Source organism: Cetorhinus maximus, chromosome 1, assembly GCF_964194155.1.
Source record: "Cetorhinus maximus chromosome 1, sCetMax3.hap1.1, whole genome shotgun sequence".
NCBI lineage: Eukaryota > Metazoa > Chordata > Chondrichthyes > Lamniformes > Cetorhinidae > Cetorhinus > Cetorhinus maximus.
The window spans coordinates 7,656,022-7,683,101 of record NC_135879.1 but is presented as its reverse complement, the minus strand read 5'-3'; the positions used below and the strand labels follow the sequence as shown (position 1 = coordinate 7,683,101).

At 43.3% G+C, this 27,080-nt stretch overlaps 1 protein-coding gene across 3 annotated transcripts in view; it reads left to right on the top strand.

Moving 5' to 3' along the window:
• Window positions 1–27,080, top strand: part of grid2 (glutamate receptor, ionotropic, delta 2) — a 928,012-nt gene that overhangs the window by 623,425 nt on the left and 277,507 nt on the right. For all 3 annotated transcript variants that reach the window (XR_013580586.1, XR_013580577.1, XM_078570739.1), the window contains exon 4: window positions 18,200–18,405. Coding sequence is in view for 1 of the 3 variants with exons in the window: in XM_078570739.1 (XP_078426865.1) it covers window positions 18,200–18,405 (206 nt within the window). In the remaining 2 variants the exon portion in view is untranslated. The remainder of the gene's footprint in view (window positions 1–18,199; window positions 18,406–27,080) is intronic.

The following is a 27,080-nucleotide window of genomic DNA, read 5'->3' as shown; positions in this document are numbered from 1 at the left end:
ATCATTCTATGGTCTGGATTTTCACTGAGTCATGATGACTTGGGAACCCTTGAAAAATTGCGTGCAGGTCCTGATTCCAGGATTCCCGACCCCATTCCCAGGGTTTCCAATTTTTGGGAGTGCCTTTTAAGAGTGCAGTCTGGAAAAGGTCACCATCTCTCATCCTGTCCGCCCGACCTGGACAGCTCTATTGCGGGATATGCCTGTCCTCGTCAGGCCAGGTTTTCAATGCGTTGCAGTTCACAGCACCTCAGAGGTGTCATGTGTTATGATCTCAGCTGATGTTAATGCTAAACAAGTCAGATCCCAGAGTGAACTTCCCAGAGCTTGAAACCGTGGAGGTCAGTTACTGAACACATTCACAAGTGTCTGCCAATATAGTTTTAACACAAAAATAAAATGTTTATTAAACATTTATAAGACATTTACAAGAAAAATAAACTACATTACACTAGACAAAAAGGTTAGAAAGATTTTAATACAGATACCAGAAAATGATTCAAACTCACACTATTCCTTTTTATCCCAGCAACCCTTACAAACACAAAACCCCAGTGAAGATTTACCATTGTCTCAACACCAAGGTTTCTTGCTAGGGTTAACTCAGTTTCTGCTGAGCATTCACTCGATGCTTTTCTTCAGCTGGTATCTCTCCCTGCGACACCCCAAAAAACTGCAATCTAAACTCACAATTACTTCAACTTCAGAGCAAACAATGGGTTCCCCAGCAGGCTTGCAGGATTTCTTATTGGAGAGATTAGACCTTCTGCCTGCAGTCTCTGGTATACACACACTAACTGCCCTTGTGTTTTTCCTGTCTCTCTGTGTATCTCTGGACCATTGCCGCTAGGCAACAGCACAGCTTTTCTATTTTATGTTTTTTTTTAACTTCACTAAACTACTAACCCCTTGGTAACCCATCTCTTCACTTCAAGAGTTGTAAAACCTCATTAGAAATGCACGTATACAAACAGGGCCCAGACTTCCCAGCACCCAGCTCACGAAAACCTCTAAATGAAACTAAAAGCAGGCTTCACCTTTCTTAACACCCAAATACACTTCCATACCCATTGACCCACTATATACTGTATTAGAGCCAATGAACCATAGAGTGAGAATAGGATGTGTAAAAAAGAGAAAATAAATTAAGGGACTGGGCTAAGGGGGTGGGGGGAGGGTGAAGGAATTAAGGAAAAGCCCTTTCAGGCAGCCAGGACAGGACTGATGGGCCAAATGGCCACCTCCTGTGCAGTTAAGTTCTATGGGAGCGATTTTGAAACTCAGCACCTGGACTTTAACTTGGCAGAGCAGAGAGCCCATTCGCTGGCCAACCTATCTGATCTCTCAAAGAGATGGAGATCAGGTGGGTTTTACAGCAGGCAGTTGACTTGCTCCATCAGGTTAGCCCTCAGGTGGCAAAGTTGTAAATTGCCCCCAGTGATTCTAAAGCTCTGTGCTGAACACAAATAATTCTGTCAGTCAGCAAGCTTTGTTTCCGTGAGTGATAGGCACTTGGAATAAGTATTACAATTCTATTCTCACTGTAAAGGTAGCAAGTGCCAAATAGCAATTTACATCTAGGTGCTCAGTCACAAACGGTCAATAAGTCAATACCTAAAGGACAAGTTGGAAGTAGCTATTACTACAGAGCATTCACACTACATTAGTCTGTAAGTCTGTCAGATCCCATGTCACTGGGGTATTGATGAAATTTAGTGCTTTGTACTTTAATGTTAAACTTCTCCTGCTCACATCTTCTGTCATTTTGCCATTCTTCTAACCTTATCTATCCCTGATCTTCAACCATGTGCTGTTCAACTCTCCATCTGTATTTTAGTCACTATGGTTTTCTCTTTCTCTTTCTCTCCCTCGGACATGCATGCAGAAGTGACAGTTTAATTCACCTCACAAGACTCTTGCTTTTGCTTGTGCATTCAAGCCACGCTCAAGGACATGAGCATTCAGTCTAGGCCGGGTAACTCCAGTCCAATAGTGAGAGAGGCGATATCATTCAGATGGGCCGTTAAACCAGGATTAGCCTTACTGTCTGTTCAGGAGGAGGGTGTGAAAGGTCACTTAGCTCTATTTGAAGAAGAGCAGAGAGATCCCCCCAGGTATTCTAGCCAACACCTAACCTTCAATCACCACCACCAAAAACAGACTGATTTATCTTTCCATCACATTCACTGTGTGCACATTTGGATGCCACGCTGTGAAGATAACAAGAGGGAGTATACCTCAGAAGTAACTTGTCGGCTGTTACAGTTGGGATATTATGATGAAATGCTATGAAGTCAGATGCATTGCTGTCTAGGTATATCTTGTAAGTAGATCTAATACAATCATTCTTCCTAATTCAAAATAGATTAAAAATCTTGCACAACACCATGTTGTTCTCATTCAAATCCATCCTACATGCTGTTGTCACAATTCATTAGTCACAATATTCCTGCCATCATTGTCTCATCACACTCAGTAGATTGACTTAAAAGAAAAACAATTTTTTTTAAAAACTGAAGAGTTAGGGAACTTACAAATCAATGATTCGAAAACTGCCAGTAAGAGACTATTAACGCCTTATCAAGGGCAGCCAACTGTAAAAGGGCCAGTAAAGAGAAATTGGAAAAAAAGTTGAACCAACTGAATCCCTCGATACATGTTTTGAAAATGTTTTCTACAGACAGTTCCTGATGGGAAGTAAATCAGAGCATGTGAAAGCATGAAGTAATCATCGGTGGACGAGGGAGTGAATCTGTTCGGCAGAAATGCCTCGAGTTGGCACCTGGTTGGATGTTTTATTGTGTTAAAGACGCTATATAAATGGCAGTTGTTCTTTGTTGAGGAAGGGCCAAATCAGTTCTGGTCCATTGTCCTGGCCCCTTTGCCACCCCAACCCCCAAAAGGTTTTAGGCACTGTCCACTGCTCACTGACCTCTGGAGCAAACTCCCAGTGTTTACGTGCACTTGTAACACCCTGTGTGCTCCTAGACCCTGGAACCCCTTGACCCAATGCTCTCTTTTCCCAAGGTTACCTTAAGTGTTTCCAGACCATGAGCACTCCTTCTGTCACGCACCCAGAACCTGGCAATCCTCACCAAGTGAATCCACATCCAGTGTTTGGCCAAAATCCAACAATGCTGAACTCCCAGACTTCAAGGCCTCTCCCAGTGTTCCAAGATCATGGGACCCACTCCAGCACTGCCAGATCCTCAGCACCTTTCTATGGTCATTGGCCTGTACCATTTTGTTTATTCTTTCATGAGATGTAGGCATCATTGGCAAGGCCAGAATTTATTGCCCATCCCTGATTGCCCTCGAGAAGGTGGTGATGAGCCACCCTCTTGAACCTTTTGCAGTCTGTGTGGTGTAGTTACACCACAGTGCTGTTGAATCAATAGTAAGTATATGTTCCCCTTGTTTATGAATCCTCTGACTTACTTTGACCAAGATCACTGGACCTAAATGGCAGCCAACCTTTAGCAGTTGACATGATTGAAAGAGGTAGGTCACCAAATATCAGCTTGGCTGAGCGGTTGGCCGACAGTTCTGAGACGGGAAGGTTCCAGATATAATCCCAATTCTACGTATGTAGTTAAGCTGACAATTCAGTGCTGTACTGAAGCAGTACTGCATTGTTGGAAGTGCTATTTTTTGGGTGAGACATGTCTACCCTCTCAGGTTGACGTCAAAGATTCTCTGGCACTGCTTGGAGACATGTAAAGTACCCGTATCCTCATTAACATATATCCCTTAACCAAGAGCACTAAAGAAACAATTGTTTATGTGACCTTACTGTGTGGAAATTGGTTGCTATTTTCACCCAGATTACAAAACTACTTAGGTTGCGAAGGTGTCATAAAAATGTAAGTATTTACTGAAAGTATTAACAGGTTCAGATTCTCTTCTCACAAGCTAAAGGGTTAGCTAATGGTGGTTTGATAGAATAGATGTAGAGAAAATATTTCCACTTGTGGAAGACTGCAAAACTAGGAGCCATAGCTATAATATAGTCACTAATAAAGTCAGTGAAGATTTCAGGAGAATCTTCTTTACCCAGGGAATGGTGAGAATGTGGAACTCGCTACCACAGGACAGAGTATTTGAGGTAAATAACATTGATGGATTTAGGGGAAGTTAGGTAGGTACATGGGGGAGAAAGGAGTAGAAACATGTGCAGATGGGGTTAGATGAAATAGGGTGGGAGGAGGCTCGTGTCGAGCAGAAAGTCTGGAATAGACCAGCTGCAGTGAATGACCTGTATCGGTGCTGCAAATTCTATGTAATTCTACATAGTTAGGAATCGGCTTCTCTGAAAACCATTGATATCTCAGTTTGTACTGAAATTGGGAAAATTTAAATGCTCTTGATTGTGTACTAGACATTCATGCTCATTAAACTCATGCCCAATGCAGTGATTCTTGATACATCTATTTAATGTGGCTTGTTTAATGGAAGGATATGTTTGTGTTACAAGACAACAACTTTTACAAAATAAGTTTGCATATTGAAGGTTTGTTCATCCCCTCATAGCTCATCCATGCAGGAAAAAATAATGATTCCTCCATTAATCCTTCCTTTTTAAGCATTCCCACAGTTCTTCCCCTTCTAAAGTCCGCTTGTCTGTGTTGATTGCACTTCAGGTGAATAGCTTTCGGACATCAGTCCTGAATTTGCCTTTTTGTGGATTAAAGTTGCTTTCCATGTCCAAGTGTGACATTTCACTGAGTTTCAGTATCATCATGTTCCAAGTGCCTCCTTTTCCAATGGGAATAGACCAAGTTTCCGCAGCTTTGCGTCATCACTCAATCCGCTGACCTATGGTGCTCAGAATGGGACACAGTGCTCAAGGGGGCTCACTTTAACATTAGGCAAAAGTACAAAACAGATTTCAACAGAAACCAAAGTAGGGATGGGTGTCTAACAGGTGATGAAGCCAATCTTGTAAGTTCTACAAAATTACCTTCAAGGTGCAAATAGAAAACTGAAATGAATACTTTTCAGTTAACAGTGATCCGGCAAGGAAAGCTTTGTAACAAGATCATGGCCTTGTAGAATTATCCAGAATTGTTTCATTATGAAGTTGTGCAAATATCTCAAGCTGTTCAGTTGCTGATTACCAACATAATTGTCTAGATGTGATTCATTATTGAGTAGCCAACGCAACTGTCAGAAATGTTCCATAATTTTGTGGGCAGCATAGCTATAAGTAACTATTTAATAACGTATCCAGCAATAGGACCTAACACAAAATCTAGAACTGTTTAATTATCTAGAACAATTGTACAATTATCTAGAATGATTTCATTATTAAGTTCTTGGCATAAATTTCTACAACGCTCCAATGAGTGAATTCCCAGATCAAATTAGCACATGCTTACGCCTATTTCGGTAACTTGTTTTGCCTGGAACAGGTCACTAGCCTGAAAGCAGAGGGAATAGCTTGAGGGACACCACTCCGCATCAAACATGGCTGACCAGGAGTCTTCCCCATTCTTACTGCCCGCCATAGGCACGTTCAAAGGATTTGAAGGGAGATATGGTGATATTTGGCCATGTTATGCACACACCTTCCTTGGCTATCAAGCCCTGGAGTCAACATTTCCAAAATGGTACCACACAGGTCCATTTGAAACGGCTCTTGTTTTGGTAACTGGAACACCAGTATTCTAGTTATTTCCTCCTTGTCATAGAGTTTGGCATCTGTCATGGATTTTTGATGCCACTCGCCTTCTCTGCATCAACACTGCTTTTGCAGAGCAAGGTTATGGTGTGGCCACTGACAGATCTTGAGACTGGAGGGGAGCTGTACTATAGTGTATCCCCTGGTCTATCAAGGAATCCAAAGTGTTCCTTCAAGGTGGCAGCCAAATGCTCGAGGTGTTAGGATGAGCCTAAGTCGGACCTGCCTTTTGCTTCTGCTTGTAGTTGGTGAGTTTAAATTTGACCGCACTCTCTTAAAATCAAAACTTTGGCCCTGATTTTAAAAGTGGGTTAGCAGGAAGGTCAGCCAAGGTGAAAAGATGCTGGGTGTGAAGGAGCAGGACAAGTAGACAGACTCCTGGGGTATGAACCCAGAGCTCCTGGTTCAGAGGTAGGGACACTACCCACTACCACAGGACCTCCTGTTCTTGTGTGTACCACAACATAAAATCCAGTGATGCATTGAGAACCCACAGAGAAAGATGAAGAGGTTTGATACTCTGCATGAAATTGATTTCATTAAATGCAACCATTAAATATAAAATGAAGCCAGTCAACAGCAGCTAAGGCAACATTAATAAAACTCTGCTTTGTGTTCACTATTTCTCTATTCTCTCACTGATCATATTAAGGCTCGGAAATAATGGGGCTGACTGATGAAAAATGAAGTAATATTCAATTCAAAGATCTCTAAAGATCCTAGCAGCAATGCAGCATTATATGAAACAGTGTCTCTAAAGAGCAGCAGTGACTTACGATGAGATTGCACTTTATAAAAAGGTTTTTAGAAGGAGCTAATCCATCTTGGGTGAAAATATCTGGTTTTGCTTCATAATTGATGTAGAGATTCAAAAACAAGATAAAAACACAGGAATGGACAGGCATGGGGTGTATTACGAGGTTAATTATGATATTGTGTGCATACTAACAAAGCATTCCTATACAAAAGCATAAATATTTGAGGAAGGACATATGGGTTATACAGGACATACCTGTTCTGGTGAAGAGTCATACGGACTCGAAACGTTAACTGTGTTCCTCTCCGCAGATGCTGTCAGACCTGCTGAGTTTTTCCAGGTATCTTTGTTTTTGTGTTGGGGGAAATACCTATTCATCCTGCTGCTTCACGCCCAGCACCTTTTCACCTTGGCTGACTTTCCCCGCCAACCCGCTTTTAAAATCGGGGCCTAAGTTTTGATTTTAAGAGAGTGCGGTCAAATTTAAACTCACCAACCGCAAGCAGAAGCAAAAGGCAGGTCCGACTAGGCCCACTGTAACGCCTCGAGCATTTGGCTGCCATCTTAAAGTAATACTTTGGATTCCTGGATAGACCAGGGGACACATTACAGTACAGGTCCCCTCCAGTCTCAAGATCTGCCAGCGGCCACACCATAACTGTGGGAAAGTGGAGTGCTAGGTACCTTTAAGAGAATGTAGTTAATCGACCACGTGACGATATCGACCAATCGCTGTACAGCGCGGGCTGCTTTGGTAACTAAGTCTAGAGCTGGAGGTGACTGGAGAAGCACACATCGTGTTATTGCTCTGTTCTTAGTTCCAATAAACCACCCGTGTTTGTTAAGTAAATTGGTCTCTCTCTGCCTACATTGTTTCAAACACCGACTCGAGTGCAGATATCAAGGGTACAGCTCGCATTCGTGGGACACAGCGAACCCGATAACTCAAAGCATAAAAATAACCTTGCTCTGCAAGGCAGTGTTGATGCAGAGCGAGCAGAGCCAGGATGATAAAAGCCGTGGCAGAGTCCGTGACAAAGAGGAAAAATAACGAGGACGCTGGCGTTCCAGTTACCAAAACAAGAGCTGTTCCAAAAGGACCTGTGTGGTGCCATTTCCGAAACGTTTACTCCACATCTGCAAAAATAAACTGCCTGAAGGCACCGCCTGCTGGATTTGCATCACTGCCTAGAGCTTCTAATGTCTGCTGCTGTGCTGGTGTTTGCAGGGTGCCTTGTTACAACAAGCACTGGCTGTGCCTCTCCGTTCCCCAGAAAACAGAAAAGAAACAAATGTCAAACACATTCAAGTGAAACTTGCCTTGCAGCATACTCACTGAGATGCTATGGGAGTTCAGTATGTGAATGTCACTCAGTCGGGCCACAATACAGAAAGTAAATATTTCACCGCTGATCATAAGCACAGATTCTACTTGATTCATGGCACCACCCATTAATGTACAATGTAGCATACAGCCTGCAGGGCAGAAATAGACCATTTGACTCAACTGGTCCTTGCCAATGCTCCCACACTTTTTTTTTATTCATTCACGAGATGTGGGCTTTGTTGGCTGGGCCAGCATTTATTGCCCATTCCTATTTGCCCTTGAGTAGGTTGTGGTGAGCTGCCTTCTTGAACCGCTGCAGTCCATGTGGTGTAGGTACACCCGCAGTGCTGTTAGGAAGGGAGTTCCAGGATTTTGACCCAGTGACAGTGAAGGAATGGTGATATATTTCCAAGTCAGGATAGTGAGTGACTTGGAGGGGAACTTTCAGGTGGTGGTGTTCCCATCTATCTGCTGCCCTTGCCCTTCTAGATGGTAGCAGTCGTGTGTTTGGAAGGTGCTATCAAAGGAGCCTTGGTGAATTCCTGCAATGCATCTTGTAGATGGTACGCACTGCTGCCACTCTGCATCGGTGGTGGAAGGAGTGAATGTTTGTGGATGTGGTGCCAGTCAAGCGGGACTGCTTTGTCCTGGACAGTGGTGTGAGAGCTGCACTCATCCAGGCAAGTGGGGAGAATTCCATCACACTCCCGACTTGTGCCTTGTAGATGGTGGACAGGCTTTGGGGAGTCAGGAGGTCAGTTACATGTCACACAATTCCTAGCCTCTGACCTGCTCTTGTAGCCATAGTGTTTATATCACCAGTCCAGTTCAGTTTCGGGTCAATGGTAACCCCCAAGATGTTGATAGTGGGGGATTCAGTGATGATAATTCCATTGAACATCAAGGGCTGTTGGTTGGCTTCTCTCTTGTTGGAGATAGCCATTGCCTGGCACTTATGTGGCACAAATGTTACTTGCCACTTGTCATACAAACATATTGTCCAGGTCTTGCTACATTTGGACATGAATGCCTCAGTATCTGAGGAGTCGCAAATGATGCTGAACATTGTACGATCATCAGTGAAGATCCCCACTTCTGACCTTATGGTGGAAGGAAGGTCATTGATAAAGCAGATGAAGATGGTTGGGCCAAGTACACTGCCCTGAGGAACTCCTGCAATGATGTCCTGGAGCTGAGATAACTGACCTCCAACAACCACAACCATCTTCCTTTGTGCTAGGTATGTCTCCAGCCAGCAGAGAGTTTTCCCCTGATTCCCATTGACTCGTTTTGTTGGGGTTCCTTGATGCCACACTTGGTCAAATGCTGCCTTGATGCCAAGGGCAGTCACTTTCACCTCACCTCAGGAGTTCAGCTCTTTCAACCATGTTTGAACCAAGGCAGTAATGAGGTCAGGAGCTGAGTGACCCTGGCAGAACCCAAACCTGGGCGTCAGTGAACAGGTTATTGTTAAGCAAGTGCCGCTTGATAGCTCTGTTGATTACCCCTTTTATTACTTTACTGATGATCGAGAGTAGACTGATGGGGTAGTAATTAGCCAGGTTGAATTTGTCCTGCTTTTTGTGTACAGGACATACCTGGGCAATTTTCCACATAGCCTGGCAGATGTCAGTGTTGTAGCTGTACTGGAACAGGCTTCTGCTCATCCCTTTTCGTTCATCTCCATCAACAAAGCCCTCTATTCCTTTTTCCCCCCTCGTGTGCTTATCTCTTCTTCTTCAGTGATTTCCCAAAGGCAGTTCCTTGGCAATTATTTACTGAATCATAGTGAAGTGCCATGTCTTCCTTTACTATGGCTAGGGGGAGGAGGCAGGCCCTGAGTCTACCTCAGCCAGAGCAAGGATTGAACCCAATGCTGTTGACGTTTCTCTGATTCACATTCTAGCCGTCTAGCTAACTAAGCTAACTGGCCCCCACATGCTTAGCTAGCTGTCCCTTAAATCATTTACCTCATGATATATTTATATTTACCTCAATCACTCCTTGTGGTAGCAAGTTCAACATTCCCTGAATTTCTCCTGAATTCCCTATTGAATTCATTAGTGGCTATCTTGTATTTATGACCCCAGATTTTGTCTCCCCCCACAAGTGGAAACATTTCTTCATCTGCCCTTTCAAACTCGTGCTTAATTTTAAAGACGCTTGTGTCAGATCCTGGTCCTTAGTTAGTTGGACTAATGGACCTGGGTTGCACACTCATCTCGGGTGACCAAGTTGGTACCATAGACAAAGTAGATCAGCAGAAAGATCTTATGTAGAATACATTCTATTTATTTACAAAGGAACTCAGCAGTTACACTTGTGTGCTTACAACTCAAACACTGTCACTGCATTACAGACTCTAACTCTAGACTTCTACTGACGACTGAGGTAGCCCGTGCTACTCTGCTATTGAATAATAAGATCATGTGATCTTCCATTATACATTCTTCTTAAAGGTATATTACACATCAGATTACTACATCCCTGCTCCTTTACTTAGAAATACTTTCACAGTTACAATTATAATTTTTCTCCAAATATCAAATTATTTACACACATAAGTAATTTACAAATTCAGTCTTTCTGGGGGTTTCCTTATGCGTGTAGAACGTCTCAGCTCTACAGCTTCAGATGTTTTGTTAAGGAACCTCCTTTTCGGGTGTTGTCCGAACATCAGGTTCTTCAGTTGTCACCTACAAACCTGTTTCCTCAACTCTTGCAGGTACAGCCAAACCTTCAGACACATCAGTACTCAGGTGAGTTATTTCAACAGAAGATGTTGACGCAGTCGTGGGGGAATCATTTCCTGATACTTTGTTTCTCTCCTCTTTATATGATCTATATGTCTCCGTATGACTCAGTTTTCCACTTGCACGTGGTAAGAAAGAGGTCCAGTCATTACACTTATTTCACCTGATAACCATTTGGGTCCTTCTCCAAAATTTTTCACATATACCACCTCCCCTATGGTAAACTTTCTGTCACAACTATGCCAGTCATGTCCAGTTTTTTGACCTTCCTGACTCCTTTCCACCTTCCTCCCTAAATTTGGCGTTATTAAGCTCAATCTCATTCTGAGACAGGGTTTCATCAACAATTCTGCAGGTGTGACACCTGTTGTCGTGTGAGGGGTGGTCCTGTAATGGAAAAGAACACATGCTAACTTGGTCGCCAAGGAGACCCCGCTTAATTTCTTCATGCCGGTTTTGAATGTTTGAACCACTCTCTTGACCAGTCCATTCGAAGAAGGGTGGTATGGTGAAGTTTTTACATGAGTGATACCACTGAGGCTGATAAACCATTGAAACTCAGCACTCATAAATGCCGTGTCGTTATCTGATATGACCACTTCTGGTAGTCCGTTGATAGCGAAACTTTGACGTAGTTTGTCTATTGTTGCAGAAGATGTTGGTGACTTCACCTCATATACATCCATCCATTTTGAGTGATCGTCAATAATAAGGAGAAACATTGTTGCCATGAAAGGTCCCACATAATCCAATATGTAATCACACCCATGGCCTTCCTGGCCACTCCCAAGGGTGTTACGAAGCTGTTGGAGGTAACTTATGCACTTGTTGACGCTGCATACAACTTCTCACTAAGCTCTCTATTTCTGCATCCATTCTAGGCACCATAGATAGCTGCATGCTACGGCCTTCATTCGAGAAATACCTAGATGTGCACTATGTAGTTCAGTTAACAACGGGTTTTGTCCTTTTAGAGGAACAGTCACTTGAGCTCCCCACAATAAGATACCATCCATTCTGGCTATCTCATATCTTCTGTGAAAATGCAGTTTCATTTTGTCAGATTCCTGTTCTTGTGACCAAGCGTGAAGAACTTGTTCACGTACTTTGGATAAGACTGGGTCCCGACTTGTCCAATCTCTGATCTGTCTAGTACATATCGGTGATGAATCTAAGAAGTTCAATAATAAAACAAGTTCTTGAGGAACTGGAACATCCTCATTGTTTTCTTTCAAAGACAAATGCCTAAGTGCATCTAAGTGTTTGCAATCTGATTTCCAGGCCTGTGGATGAAAGTATTCTCATATGCTGCCAGAATCAACGCCCATCTCTGAATGCTTGCTGAGGCTATGGGTGGTACAGCCTTGTCCTCACTGAACAATCCTAGCAAAGGCTTATAGTCCAAAACGATAATAAAGTGACGACCGTGTACATACTGGTGACATTTCTTGACACCAAAGATAATTGATAAGCCTTCTTTTTCTATCTGTGAGCGTGCCTTTTCCACTGTGTTGAGCGTTCTCGATACAAATCCAATAGGTTGTTCTGATCCATCGTCCATTCAATGGGAGAGCACTGCACCCATTCCATAAGGTGATGCGTCATTTGTCAAAACGAACTCTTTTCTTTGGTCAAAATGTACTAATAGGGTGGATGAGTGTAACAGTAGTTTCACCTTTGTGAAAGCTTCTTTCTGTGGTGTTTGCCAAGACCAATGTTGGTTTTTCTTGAGTAGGTAATACAGGGGGGCCAGTTTTGTCGACAAATTAGGCAAGAAGCATCCACAGTAATTGATCATCCCGAAGAATAATTTGAGCTCGGAGGTGTTCTTTGGCACTGGTGCCTCTCTAATGGCTTTCACTTCTTCTTCAACCAGGCGGAGGCCCTGTGCATCTACCCTGTGACCTAGACAAATTACCTCTTTTGCTTGGAACGTGCACTTTTCTTTTGTTAACCGCACTCCCACCTGTGAAAAACATTTTGAAACTTCTTCCAAGTTTGCCAAATGCTCCTTTTTCAGTGAGTCCTGTCACCAGAACATCATCTAAATAAACTACAAAGTGAGGCAATCCCTACAGTAAACTTTCCATTGTTCTCCGGAAAGTGGCGCATGCAGATGATGCAGCAAAAGGCAAACAGGTACATTGGTACAACCTTTGTGTGTATTACTTGTGACAAGTTCCCGGGGGGCCTTCTCTAACTCCAATTGTCAATAAGCATGACTCATATCAAGCTTCGTGTAGGCAGTTCCACCTGCCAGCTTAGCATACAGGTTTTCAATTTTTGGTATATGGTGTCTATCCAACTTAGCCACTTTATTGACAGTCAATTTGTAGTCTCCAAAAATTCTAACACTTTGGTCAAGTTTCAGTACGGGGTCTATTGGTGCTGCCCGTTCTGAGAACTGCACAGTTTGTATAGCTCTCAGTTTCTCTCATCTATCCAATTCGGCATCTACGTTTACCCGCATTGCATAAGGTACTGGTCTTGCCTTCATAAATCTGGGGTAGGGTCTGGATGCACATAAAGTTTTGCTTGTAGTCCCTGGATTTTCCCCGAGTTCATCACGGAAAACTGAGGCGTATTCTTGGCTCTCAGTTGGAAGATCTCAGTCCAATCCAATTTAATTTCTTTCAACCAGTTTCATCCAAGGAGGCTTGGCCCCTCACCTGCTACCACCATCAAGGGTAATTTTACTGATTGACTTCAGTACTGTACAGTAACCCTGCTTATGCCTTTGATTTTGATGCCTTCGCCCATGTAAATTTTCAATGTGGCATCTGTTTCTTCCAAATTTAATTTACATTCTCCATGATTCAGTATTTAAAGGTACACTCACCTATTACCGTAGTGGATGCTCCTGAGTTCACCTCCATTCTGATAAGCCTGTCATTAATCCTTACTGTTACACCAATAGATTCTGCTCTTCCTACCTTTAAATTATATAATGAATAAACATCAGAATCTATTACTTCAGGCTCTTCTAGGTTATGGATCTCATGGGTTTTTGTCTTTTGATTGAAAATCTGCCTGATTCTATCCTTGCAATGTCTCATGAGGTGTCCTTTTCGATGACAGCAAAAACATTCAATTTTTAAAATTTCCATTCGTTACAAGGTTGTCTGCTTCCACTGCTGTTATCATTATTCCATGTTTTAGCTGCTGAGTCATTTCTTTTTATTTATCTGCAAGCAGTGGCTGCGTCCCGCTTTTCATCAGAGCTGTACATTTTTGCACACTTTTTGGCTGGGGCTCTCCACCCAACATGAAGGATGTCAGCATTTTGCACTCTCTGGGTGGCTTTTGAGTTCCTCACTTTACTTTCCATGAGCAGTACTATTTCTATCGCCTTTTGAAAATTCAAGTTTGTTTCAGACAGCAATCTCTTCTGAATGGCATCTTCACTTATACCGCACACCAAACGATTTCTGAGCATATCATTTATAGATGTACCAAACTCGCAATATTCTGTTAACTGTTTCAGAATTGCTACATAACAAGCAACTGCCTCCCCTGGGGTGCTATTTCTTGAATTAAATTTGAACCGTTTACTGTAATGACTGGTAATGACTCTTCACGAGGTTCACTAAATCATCAAAACTTTTTGAATCCAGTGCAGTGGGTGCCTTCAAACTTCGAATCGCTCCATAAGTCTTACTCCCACACATGGATAAGAGGATTGCTCGCCTCTTCTCCTCCCCGGTGATTTCATTCTCTTGGAAAAAGAACGCAAGGCGTTCGACATAATGAGACCAATCATCCGCAGTTGGTTTGAAAGAATCAACTCTTCCAAATTGTGGCATGCTTTGAGGGAACTGCTTCAATGATTATTCAACTTACAATTATCTTGCGAGGTATGGCCCGATTTCAGTTCACTTGATTTCCTTCCTTGCTTTTCTTGCCTTTTCTCTTGTTGCCACTTTGTTGGATCCTGGCCCTTAGTTAGTAGGACCAATGGATCCAGGTCGCATGCTTGTTTCGGGGTGACCGAGTTGGTACCATAGACAGAGTAGATCAGCAGACAGTTCTTATGTAGAACACATTCTATTTAGTTACAAATGAACTCATAAGTTACACTTATGTGCTTACAACTCAAACTCTGTCTCTACATTATAGACTCTAACTCTAGACTTCTACTGACTACTGACTATAAGCTAGCCCACGCTATTCTGCCATTGGATATTATGATCATGTGATCTTTCATTATACATTCTTTTTAAAGGCATATTACACATCACATTACTACACCTTAACCTTTACTTTTCTCAAGAAAAGATCCCAACCTGATCAGTCTTTCCTGATACTTATAAACTCTCAGTTCTAGTATCATCGTTGTAAGTCTTTTTTGCACCTTCTCCCTTGCTCCAATATCCCTTTTATAATATGAAGACTAGAATTGTGTACAGTACTTGAAGTACCATTCAACCAAGGACCAGTGCAATAGGGAAAAATAAAATGCTTGCTAAGCAGTCCTCCTGGTAATTCACAGGAAACCATTAAAAAAAATGTTGGTCCACCCAATGGCGCATAATTTACCAATTATCAATGTACTGCTTTGTTCATTATTGCTTCAATGGGACTCTTCAGAACGGTGCTGTGGAAATCTGATGTGTAATATACCTTCAAGAAGAATGTTATAATGGAAGATCACATGACCTTATTATCCAAGAGCAGAGTAGTGTGGGCTACATTAGTAGTCAGTAGAAGCCTAGAGTTAGAGTCTGTAATGTAGAGACACGGTTTGAGTTATAAACACATAAGTGTAGCTGCTGAGTTCCTTTGTAAGTAAATAGAATGTGTTCTACCTAAGAACTGTCTGCTGATCAACTCGGTCTATGGTACCAACTCAGTCACCCCGAAATAAGCGTGCAGCCCAGATCCATTAGTCCAACTAAACTAGTGACCAGGATCCAACAGGTGTTCTTTCCACAACTGGTCCTTGGATAACCTCAGATTCTCTATGAAATATGACCAAAAGTTCAGATGGTCTCTCATCTCGTCTTACTGCATGTTTTCTTAAGCATTCCAACTTACTATCCAGTGCAGTTCAATCTCTGCTGAATTATTTTCTTCATGTCATTAAATTTCATATTCTGGGTTTTGACATTGTAATAGATTTGTTTAAGGAACATGCTGTTCGTTTTGATGTTTTCTTTGCAATAATTCTGTATCTTTGTGCTATTGCCTACCCTATAGTCAGACCAATATTAATTACTGTAGCTCTGTTGATATAGCTGCTTGCCCCCAACTGCCCCCCGTCAAAATGCTTCAGGCACCAGGCAGCTTAACCTTAAGCTATCCTGTTTGCACTGTAATGCATAGCAGGGTGATTGGCAAAGCAAAGCCACAGTACAATTACGTCTGTAGCCGCACATAGCTCTTCAAACGTACCTAAGACCACCTCGATTGTAAATTAATTCAGCTCTGAAAGTTAGAAAGCGATGCAGCATTTCCTTTCATTCTCATGACTGCTGGGATAACTGACGTATAGATTAATATAGAGAAATGTCCCAAGCTAACTCGTGAAGCGGGGTCAGGAGGAATATATTTGGGAATTGTCCCTCCCAAACCATGGAAAGATTAGGAAGAGTGACTGGAGGCTTGGTTGAAAACATGGATTTTGAGAAGCTTTTCAAAAAGTGGTCAAGGAACAGGGAGGGGCAGGGGCTTCAGATTAGAATTCCGATCAGAGTAGGTTTGGGGCAGCTGATAACACTGCCAATGGGACAACGAGAGAGGGGATCAGCAAAAGGCCAAAATCAGAGGGCTGAAGAAGAGATGAAATGACATAAGGTTTAAAGAGGTTGTAGAGATAGAGTGGAATGTATGAGTGTGCGCGCAAGTGTTTGTGTGTGTGTCTGTGAGAAATAGAGTGAAAAAGTTGTAACACAGGGAAACAGGATGGTCAGTTTTGCACACAGGAAGGTCCCACAAACTGTAATAAGGTAAATAACAGGATAGTCTTTTTGATGAAGCTGGTTGAGGGGTAAATATTGACCATGGGAAAACAACCCTTTGTTCTTCCTTGAATAGTACCACGGGTTTTACATCAGACAGGGACTATGTTCTTCACAATGCCTTTGTAAAGGTAGGTGTGACCACAGTCCCAGGAGCCTGGACAATGGAGAAGAAGCATGGAGAACGCTTATGAAATGTGAAGGAGAGATTGAGGGGGGCAAGGAGAGATAATGTGCCATGGTCACAGAGGACCATACCCTTCCTGACTGCAAGGGCAGCCTTTGTGCAATGGGGAGGATGGAAGCAGGATTGGAGGGACTTGAACAGCAAATTTTGGGGCGTGTGAGGCTGGATTTTACATCCGCAAATGTCAGGTCAGCAATGCAACGTCATCACGCCATTCTCCAAAATTGTGGAAGGCGGGCAGGCACGGGAATTGGCAACCTGCCCGCCATTTTGAAATGACTAATCGACAAGCTATTGAGCTTGTTAAGGCCCAATCATCTGAAATTTTCCATTGCCCACAGGGATTTTTCAGGCACCGGCCATGAAAAGGTTTGGGACTGTTTTCTGGCAGCTATGGTGAGATGGGTAAAGGAAAAGGCCTGCCACTGGGAACATGGCTGAATGTAACAGGAGATTCTGCTGGGGAAGGTGGCAGTGTCGGCATGGTTTATTTTTTTAAAAACTCATTTTTGAGCTTTCTTGAGCCTTAATAAAAAAAAAAACAATGAAGGCCGGGATTTTCCGCATCTCCCCACCTCCCCCCCCCCCCGCCCCCCACGCTGGGTTCCCCCGCAGCGAGCCATTCAAATCTCCTCTAACTCCGGCAGGACCGGAAGATCCCACCGGTGGGAGGGGCCAGAAAATCCCTCCCAAAGAAACATTCAGAGAGCAGGGGCCTTTCGACTTGTAGCCCGTGACCGTCTTCCTGTTTGTGGCATTACTCCTCTGGCGCAAGACGTCACACAGCCGACTGTCCCGATTGGGCGCGGAGCCTCCTTTGCACCTTTGATTGGCCTCCTATCCACCAGGCCGCCACTAATCGACCATCCAACGCTGGATTGGACGAGCCGAGGTGGTGGGGGAGGGAGCTAGCAGACCACTCAGCTTCTGTTCTGCCTCCCTCACCCTGCCGAAGAACATAATATCCAGCCCAAGGGCGCAGAGTTCAGAGGTGACAGCATGTTCAATGACCTTGGAGAGGAAAAGGAGGTTAGAGTAGGGACAGCAATTGGAGAGGACAGAAATGTCTAAGGTCTTTTTTTGCAGAGGGAAGATAATGATGTTATCTTTGGAAGGGAATGGGGTAGTGCCTTTACAGTAACATTACTGTCACTGATCATTGTTAGATGTGATAATTTTGTACCTGGAGGACACACTGTTAGATTTTAAAATGGGAATTTATAATATTGTCAAAATATTCATTGTCTTGCAGCTTATATCTGGAAAGATAAAAGTGAATCTTATATCAGGTTGCTCAACAGTTTTTCTATATTCTTATTGCACTTTAAAGCACTTTTAACCACAATTAAGAAGATGCTAATTCAGGAGATTTATTCTAACCAGGTCTCTGTGCAACGAGCACTTGTCCAAGATTTGCAGCATAATAATGAAACTCATTAACTATATTGTAAAACGGTGCAAAGTTTGAAAATCTCTATTAAGGGGTTACATAACTCAACCTAACATCTAACAGGTAACTGTTATCTTTTCACTGCCAGATATCCGTGGGATTCAGGACTTTTTGGACAAAGCTTCTCAGCAAGGGATGGACGTAGCTCTGCAGAAAGTGGAAAACAACATTAACAGGATGATCAGTACTATGTTTGCCACAATGCGTTTGGAGGAGATGAACCGCTATCGTGACACACTTCGACGGGCAATCCTCTTCCTGAGCCCACAGACCGCCAAGGCTTTTGTTTCCCAGGTAGGCCAGCAGCAGCGTAGAGCAACACCCTGCAAGAATCGCCGTCTTGGTAACCGAATTCAATCGCTATCGTGCCGTTTGGTTATATCCAAAGTAATCTGAGTTTTGTAAATGAAAATCTGGGGCAGAAAATTACGCTTGGCGTGTGCGGGGGCGTACCCATCACACCGGAGCATGAAATAAAGCGCGTTGATACTGGTTGGGTGCGCCGACGTCAACGCGCACTTTCACTATAGCTAGGTCGGCAGGCACGCGTCGGAGGAGGCAATGCGCCCACCGACAATTAAAAGGCCTATTAAGGCCATTAAGTTAACAATGGTGCTGAATTTTTCACTGCCCGTTCGACCTAACGGTTGACAGGCAGGCAAAAAGGCCAAGTGGCCTTTACGTTTTTTAGGAAGCCTCATCCAAGGGCCGGATGAGGTTTCCAAAATCAAACACAAATAAAGTAAAAATTTAACACCTGAATTAAAAGCATGTCCCTGCTCATGTGACAGAGTCACGTGAGGGGACATGTTTTATCACATTTTTATTTCCTTTATTTTTTTGTTAAACAGCGCTTCATCTCCCTGAGGCATTGAAGCGCTCTTTCTCGCGCATGCGCGAATTGCTCCATAGGCTTGCTCGCCCTCCTCCACCCCCCCCCCCCCACCCCCCCCCGACTGCACAAGCAGCGCTCAGCACTGCCACTCGCGTTCCACATGGGCCTTAATTGGCCAGCCCACGTAAAATCGCGGTGTGGAGCCGATTGCGGGCAGTGGTCAGCTTCCCAACCGCCCCTGCCAAGGGCAAGATCCTGCCCCTGGTATTTCAAGTCAGGTTAGGTATCAGAATTCTTGTTCTATACTGATTTGACTGTTCAAAATGTAAACAGTAATGTCATAACTTTGTGTGCGTAGTCTGTTAATTGCAACAAATGTCCAACCCTAGATGATGTTGAAGTCTTACATTCAGATATTGGTGTCTGAGAGGCAGCCATTTTGAATTTCCTCATCAGTAATTCAACAGCTCTTGGTTTTCATGTTAAATGGAACTGATAGTAAGTAGTGTCAGTAACATCTAGCGGCAGAAAACGCATCTTAGAATGCCTCGATTTGTTTGTCCTTTTTTTTCTTTTTAAACCACGGGAAGAGCATGGGTTGATAATTGCAACAAGCAAATCCAGTACTAGTTGATAAGCCACCAGGACCAGATGGGATGTAGTGAAGGATACTTAGGGAAGTTCGGGCAAAATTGTGGAATTACGAGCCATAATCTTCCAATCCTCCTTAGGTAAGGGGGCAGTGCCAGAGGACTGGAGAATTGAGAATGTTATAACCTTGTTCAAAAAGGGTGTAAAGATAAGCCTACCAACTGAAGGCCAGTCCATTGATAATGGGAAACGTTTTTAGAAACAAGAATCTGAGACAAAATTAGCAGTCGCTAAGTGTGGGTTAATTAAGGAAAGCCAGCATGGATTTGTAAAAGATAAATTGTGTTTAACTAATTTGATCAAGTTTTTTGATGAGGTAACAGAAAAGGTTGATGAGGGTAACACGGTTGACGTGTTGTATATGGACTTTCAAAAAGCGATTGCTAAAGTGCCAAATGACAGTCTTATCAGCAAAGTTGAAGCCCATGAAATAAGGATAGTGGCAGCATGGATACAAAGTTGGCTAAGTGACTGAAAATAGAAAAGTGATGAGTGATTGTTTTTCAGACTGGAGGGTGGTATACAGTGGGGTTCCCCAGAGGTTAGTACTAAAATCACTGCCTTTCTTGATCTAAATTAATGATCTAGACTTTGGTCAATTTAAAAATCTGCAGAAGACACAAAACTTGGAAATATGTATATTGTGAGGAGGATAGTAATAGATTTCAAGAGGACATGTACAGGCTTTTGGACTGGCCGGACACATGGCAGATAACATTTAATGCAAAGAAGTGCGAAGTATTCCATTTTGGTAGAAAGAACAAAGAGAGGCAATGGAGAATAAAAGGTACAATTTTAAAGGGGATGCAGAAATAGAGAGACCAGGGGATGTATGTATGCAAATCATTGAAGTTGGTGGGCAGGTTGAGAAAGCAGTTAATAAGGCATACAGTATCCTGGGCTTCATAAGAAGTAGAGGCATAAAGTACAAAAGCAAGGAAGTTATGATGATCCTTTGTAAAACACTGGTTCGGCCTCAACTGGAGCCTTGTGTCCTATTCCAGAGACCAGATTTTAGGAAGTATTTGAAGGCTTTAGGTAGGATTAGGCAGAAAAGATTTATGAGATTGGTTCCAGGGATGAGGTAACTTCAGTTGAGTGAATAGATTGGAGAAGTTGAGATTGATCTCCTTACAGAAGGCTGACAGGAGATTTGATCGATGTGTTTAAAACCACATGGGGTCCAGACAGAATAGATAGAGAGGAACTGTTCCCATTAGCAGAAGGGGGAGAATTAGGGGGCACAGATTTATGGTGGTTAGCAAAAGAGCCAAAAGTGAGGTGAGGAAAAGTATTTTTATGCGGGGAGTGTTTACAGCCTGGAATACCCTGCCTGAGAATGTGGTGGAGGCAGATTCAATATGGTTTTCGAAAGCGAATTGGATAAGCACCTGAAGGGAAACAAAAAAATTACCGGGCTCCAAGGAAAGGGTGGATGATTGGGACTAGCTAAAGAAGAGTTAACAAAGTAAACATTGGTCCTAATAAAAGAGAGTCCGAGGAATTAATAATGGAAAGTAAGGAGATGGCAGATGAATTGAACAGTTATTTTGCATTGGTTTTCACTACAGAGGATACAAGTAACATCCCAGAACTAGCTGCGAATCAGGAAGTGGAAGGGAGGGAGGAACTCGGGAAAATTACAAACACCAAGGAATGGTACTGAGCAAATTGCAGGAGCTGCGGGCTGACAAATCCCCGGGTCCTGCTGGACTTTATCCTAGGGTCTTGAAAGAGTGACTAGTGGATAGTTGTTGTGTTGGTTTTAATTTTTCAAGATTCCCTAGATCCAGGGAAGGTTCCATTAAATTGGAAAATAGCAAATGTAATTCCTTTGTTCAAAACGGGAGGGAGACAGAAAGCAGGAGACTACAGGTCAGTTAGCTTAACATCTATCATAGGGAAAATGTTAGAAGCTATTATGAAAGATGTTATAGCAGGGCACTTAGAAAGGTTTAAGGCAATCAGGCAGAGACAACATGGTTTTTTGAAAGGGAAATCATGTTTAACAATTTATTGGAGTTCTTTGAAGGAGTCACATGTGCTGTGAATGAAGTTGAACTGGTGTTGGTACTGTACTTAGATTTCGAGAAGGCATTTGATAAGATGCCACATCAAAGGTTATTGGGGAAAATGAAAGCTCATGGTGTAGTGGGTAATGTATTAGCATGGATAGAAGATTGGCTACCTAACAAGAAACATGGCTCAGCTATAAATGCGCCTTTTTCTGGCTGGTGGGATGTACAGAGTGGTGTGCCACAGGGATCAGTGCTGGGACCTCAACTTTTTACAATTTATATAAATGACTTGGGTGAAGGGACAGGTGATATGGCTTCTAAATTTTCTGATGACACAAAGATAGGTAACAAAGTAAGTGGTGAAGAGGATGTAAGGAGGCTACACAATGACATAGATATGTTAATTGAGTGGACAAAGACCTGGCAAATGGTGTATAATGTGAGCAAAGGTGAAATTATCCATTTTGGCAGGAAGAATAAAAAAGTTTATTATCTAAATGGTGAGAGATTGCAGAGCTCTGAGATTCAGAGGGATCTGGGCGTCCTGGTGCATGAATCACAAAAGGCTAATATGCAGGTACAGCAAGTAATTAGGAAAGCTAATAGAATGTTATCATTTATTACGAGGGGAATTGAATACAAAAGTAGGGAGGTTATGCTTCAGTTGTAGAGGACACTGGTGAGACCACATCTGGAGTACTGCGTGCTGTATTGGTCTTCTTATATAAGGAAAGATGCAAATGTCTTAGAAGCAGTTCAGAGAAGGTTTACCCGGATAATAGGTTAAAAATACGGGGTCACTCATTTACGACAGAGATGTGGAGAAAATTTTTTCTCTCAGAGGGTCGTGAGTCTTTGGAACTCTCTTCCTCAAAAGGCAGTGGAAGCAGAGTCTTTGAATATTTTTAAGGCAGAGCTAGACAGATTCCTGATTAACAAGGGGGTGAAACGTTATCGGGGGTAAGCGGGAGGTTACGGTCAGATCAGCCATGATCTTATTGAATAGCGGAGCAGGCTTGAGGGGCCGAGTGGCCTACTCCTGCTCCTAGTTCGTGTGTTCGTATGTTCAGAGAGTCAGCACTGACTCGACAAGTCGAATGGGCTCCTTCTGTGCTGTAATAAGTCCAGGATTCTTTGATTCTATTTTATTGGCAGATGGCTCAATTCAAAGTTAGGATTTTTTTCTGAAAGCAAAATACTGCGGATGTTGGAAACCTGAAATAAAAGCAAAAAGTGCTGGAAAAATTCAGCTCGTCTGGCATCATCTGCGGAGAGAGAAACAGAGTTAACGTTTTGAGTGCGTATGATTCTTCTTCAAAGCTAAAGAGAAGTAGAAATGTGATGGATTTTATACTGTTTAAGAGGGGGTGGAGCAGGTAAAGCAAGAGAGAAGATCATGGATAGGTGGAAGCTAAGGAGAGGTTGACAATGATGCCATGGACACAAGACAATGGGAGTGTTAATAGTAGTGGTAGGGGCTAAAGAGGGTGCTGATAGTGGCAGATATGTTAATAGCAGCACAAGTACAACATAGAAACAAGTGATAGATGGCCCTGTAGGGGGCGGGGGGTCGGGGTTGCTGTTGGGGAAAAAGGATTAAAAAAAAGAATGAATAAATAAAAATAAATAAAAAAATAAAAATGAAAATAAATAGGAATAAAAATTGAAATTAAAGTTGAAATTTAAAAATGGATTAAAAAAGGAGTAGAGATGGAGGAGAGAGTTCATGGTCTGAAGTTGTTGAACTCAATATTCAGTCCGGAAGGCTGTAAAGTGCCTAGTCGGAAGATGAGGTGCTGTTCCTCCAGTTTGCGTTGGGCTTCACTGGAACATTGCAGCAGGCCAAGGACGGACATGTGGGCAAGAGAGCAGGGTGGGGTGTTGAAATGGTAAGCGACGGGAAGGTCTGGGTCATGCTTGCGGACAGACCGACGGTGAGGCCACAGAGAGGTTTCTCAGTAGAGAACCAGAATTTTTAAACTGAGGTGTTGGTGGACCAGGAACCCAATGAGGTCATGGGCGAGAGTGGTTTGATGTGGAATAGAGCGGGGTTTTGGAGGAACTCAAGGTTATGGAGAATGGAAGGCTTCGCTGGGATGTGATAGCAGAGCACTCTGGAATTTCAAAGTATTGTGTTGTGGATAAAAACGAAGCTGCTTTACACACATGTTTCTTCGCAGGTTCTTAACCAGACTGACACAAGAAGGCACTGAACAGTTAGCAGCTACCTGCTAATAGTGGGGGGAAGAGGAATCAGAAATTCAGTCATTCTGGGCAACCCCCACCCCCCTCAGAGTGGCACTTAGAGTGAAGTGAGGTGAACTGCCTGGCTGCTGGCCAGTGTGCATGTGGAGCACAGAAATGGGAAAATAAGAAACAGCTTTTTAAATTGCATTGAACGTAATTAAGCTTTAAAATAAATAATTGAACACCACTTGTCTCTGATCATGATCCCAGCAGTGAAGATAGGTGACTGTGTCTCCCCCAATGGACATAGAACTTGCATTTTTAAAGCACTTTTAATGAAGTAAAATGTCCAATTGCTTCACAGGGATGACTATCAAATAACATTTGAACACTGAGTTCATAAGGAAATATTAGGACAGGTAGCCAACTGATAATTTTACCTTAATTCTGTTTAATTGTATGCAGATGGTGGGCATTAACTGGGGTTCCATGTGAGCGCATATAAACAGACACATAAATGGGCACAAGTTAAAACAGCAGTTGTTGGATTAGGAGGTATATGCTTGTAATGTGTGACTCCATAAATAAATGTAACAGTGTGTAAAGATGGGTTCCAGTTCTATATTTCAGCACTGCCTTTCTAGAATAGAATATTAATAACCTGGTCAAAGAGATGGGTTTTAAGGAGCGATTTAAGTGGATGGCCACCGGTGGTGGAGTGAAGGAAATCCGAGGTGCATGAAAGGCCAGAATTAGAGGAGTGAAGAGATATCAGGGGGGTTGTGGGGCAGGAGGAGCTTACAGAGATAGGGAGGGCCAAGGGTGTGGAGGGATTCCACCAACAAGGATAAGAATTTGAAAATGGTGGTGTTGCCGGACTGGCAGTCAGTGCAGGTCAGTGAGACCAGCAGTGAAGGGAAAGTGGAAGTTGGTGTGAGTAAAGACACAGGCAGCAGCATCTTGGATGATCTCAAGTTTCTAGAAGCTGGCGGATCCTCAGCAGCATGTTGCCCAGGTTCTTAAGCCAGTGCTGAAGAAACACTGGGAACGGCCCGCACATATTAATTTGAAACAAATTCTGAAGCCTTACCCACAGAGACATGCATCTATGCTAAAAGAGTACCATAATGTTCCTTGAATGAGGCAGCATTGTCATGGTGAAATATAGATGATGGCATGGTGGTATTGTCGCTGGACTAGTAGTACAGAGACTGTGGGTAATGCTCTGGGGACCCGGATTCGAATTCCGTCACGGCAAATGATGGAATTTGAATTCAACAACAATCTGGAATTAAAAGTCTAATGATGACCATTGTTGATTGATGTAAAAATCCATCTGGTTCACTAATGCCCTTTAGGGAAGGAAATCTGTCATCTTTACCTGGCCTGTATGTGACTCCAGACCCACAGCAATGTGGTTGACCCTTAAATGGCCTAGCAAGCCACTCAGTTGTAACAAACTGCTACGAAGTCTCAAAAAGGAATGAAACCGGATGGACCACCCGGCATCAACTGGAAATGACAAAGGCAATCTCAGCCCTGTCGACCTGCAAAGTCCTCCTCACTAACATCTGGGAGCTAGTGCCAAAATTGGGAGAGCTGTCCCACGAACTAGTCAACCAACAGCCTGACATAATCATCCTCACAGAATCATACCTTACAGATCATGTCCCAGACACCACCATCACCTTCCCTGGGTATGTCCTGTCCCACCAGCAGGACAGGTCCAGCAGAGGTGACGGCACAGTAGTATACAGTCGGGAGGGAGTTGTCCTGGGAGTCCTCAACATCGACTCTGGACCCCATGAAGTCTCATGGCATCAGGTCAAACATGGGCAAGGAAACTTCCTGCTGATTACCACGGACCGCCCTTCCTCAGCTGATGAATCTGTGCTCCTCCATGTTGAACACCACATGGAGGAAGCACTGAGGGTGACAAGGGTGCAGAATGTACTCTGGGTGGGGGACTTCAAAGTCCATCATCAAGAGTGGCTCGGTAGCACCACTGCTGACTGAACTGGCCGAGTCCTAAATGACATAGCTGTTAGACTGGGTACGCAGCAGGTGGTGAAGGAATCAAAATGAGGGAAAAACATACTTGACCTCATCCTCACCAACCTGCCTGCCGCAGATGAATCTGTCCATGACTATATTGGTAGGAGTGACCACCGCACAGTCGTTGTGGAAACGAAGTCCCAGCATCACATTGAGGATACCCTCCATCGTGCTGTGTGGCACTACCACCGTGCTAATGGGATAGATTTCGAACACCATCCAAGACAAAGCAGTCCGCTTGATTGGCACCATATAAAAAAACATTCACTCCCTCCACCACCGACGCACAGTAGCAGCAGTGTGTACAATCTACAAGATGCTTTGGAGGAATTCACCAAGGCTCCTTAGACAGTCCCTTCCAAACCCATGACCACTACCACCTAGAAGGACAAGGGCAGCAGATAGATGGGAACACCACCACCTGGAAGTTCCCCTCCAAGTCACTCACCATCCTGACTGTGCCGTTCCTTCACTGTCACTGGGTCAAAATCCTGGAACTCCCTTCCTAACAGCACTGTGGGTGTACCTCCACCACATGGACTGCAGCAGTTCAAGAAGGCAGCTCACCTGTACCTTCTCAAGGGCAACTAGGGATGGGCAATAAATGCTGGCCCAGCCAGCGAAGCCCACATCCTGTGAATGAGTAAGAAAAAGCTTAGAATAATGGCTTGATCAGTAATGTGATGAATTATTCTTTCACCGATCACTACAAGGCAGATGTACCACCTGTGAGAACTAGTAGAAAGTGAGCATCAGAGCCACTCTGCAGCATCATTGCTGCTCCAGGAACTAGATCTGCTTGATAATTTCCTAATTTGGCACAACCAACCCTCGCACAGGATTTGTAGTCTTTGCAAATCATGGCCTACATTTTATGTCTTCCTCAAAGACCCGAAGCCGTGGTTTTGAAAGCCTGTCTCACTTTTCTTTGCTGGACTGACTTAAAGGCATTAGCCTGAATTTTTCAAATTAGCCCGTGCAAGCTAACCTGGTAATTATGTTTTGTACCCCCGGATGGTGATTCTGACTGCAGAAATGATTTGACCTTTAGCTCAACTGAAGCAAATTAAGTTTCAAACCAATTCTTTGCATCCTGTGAGAAGAATTGGACCACTTTAATTTCACAGTCTAAATGATTGGTCACAGCCTTCTATTGGTTTGACACTTGCTCGACAGTGGCACTCGCGGTCAGTTACAGAACGACGAGGCAGAAGAAGGCTGAC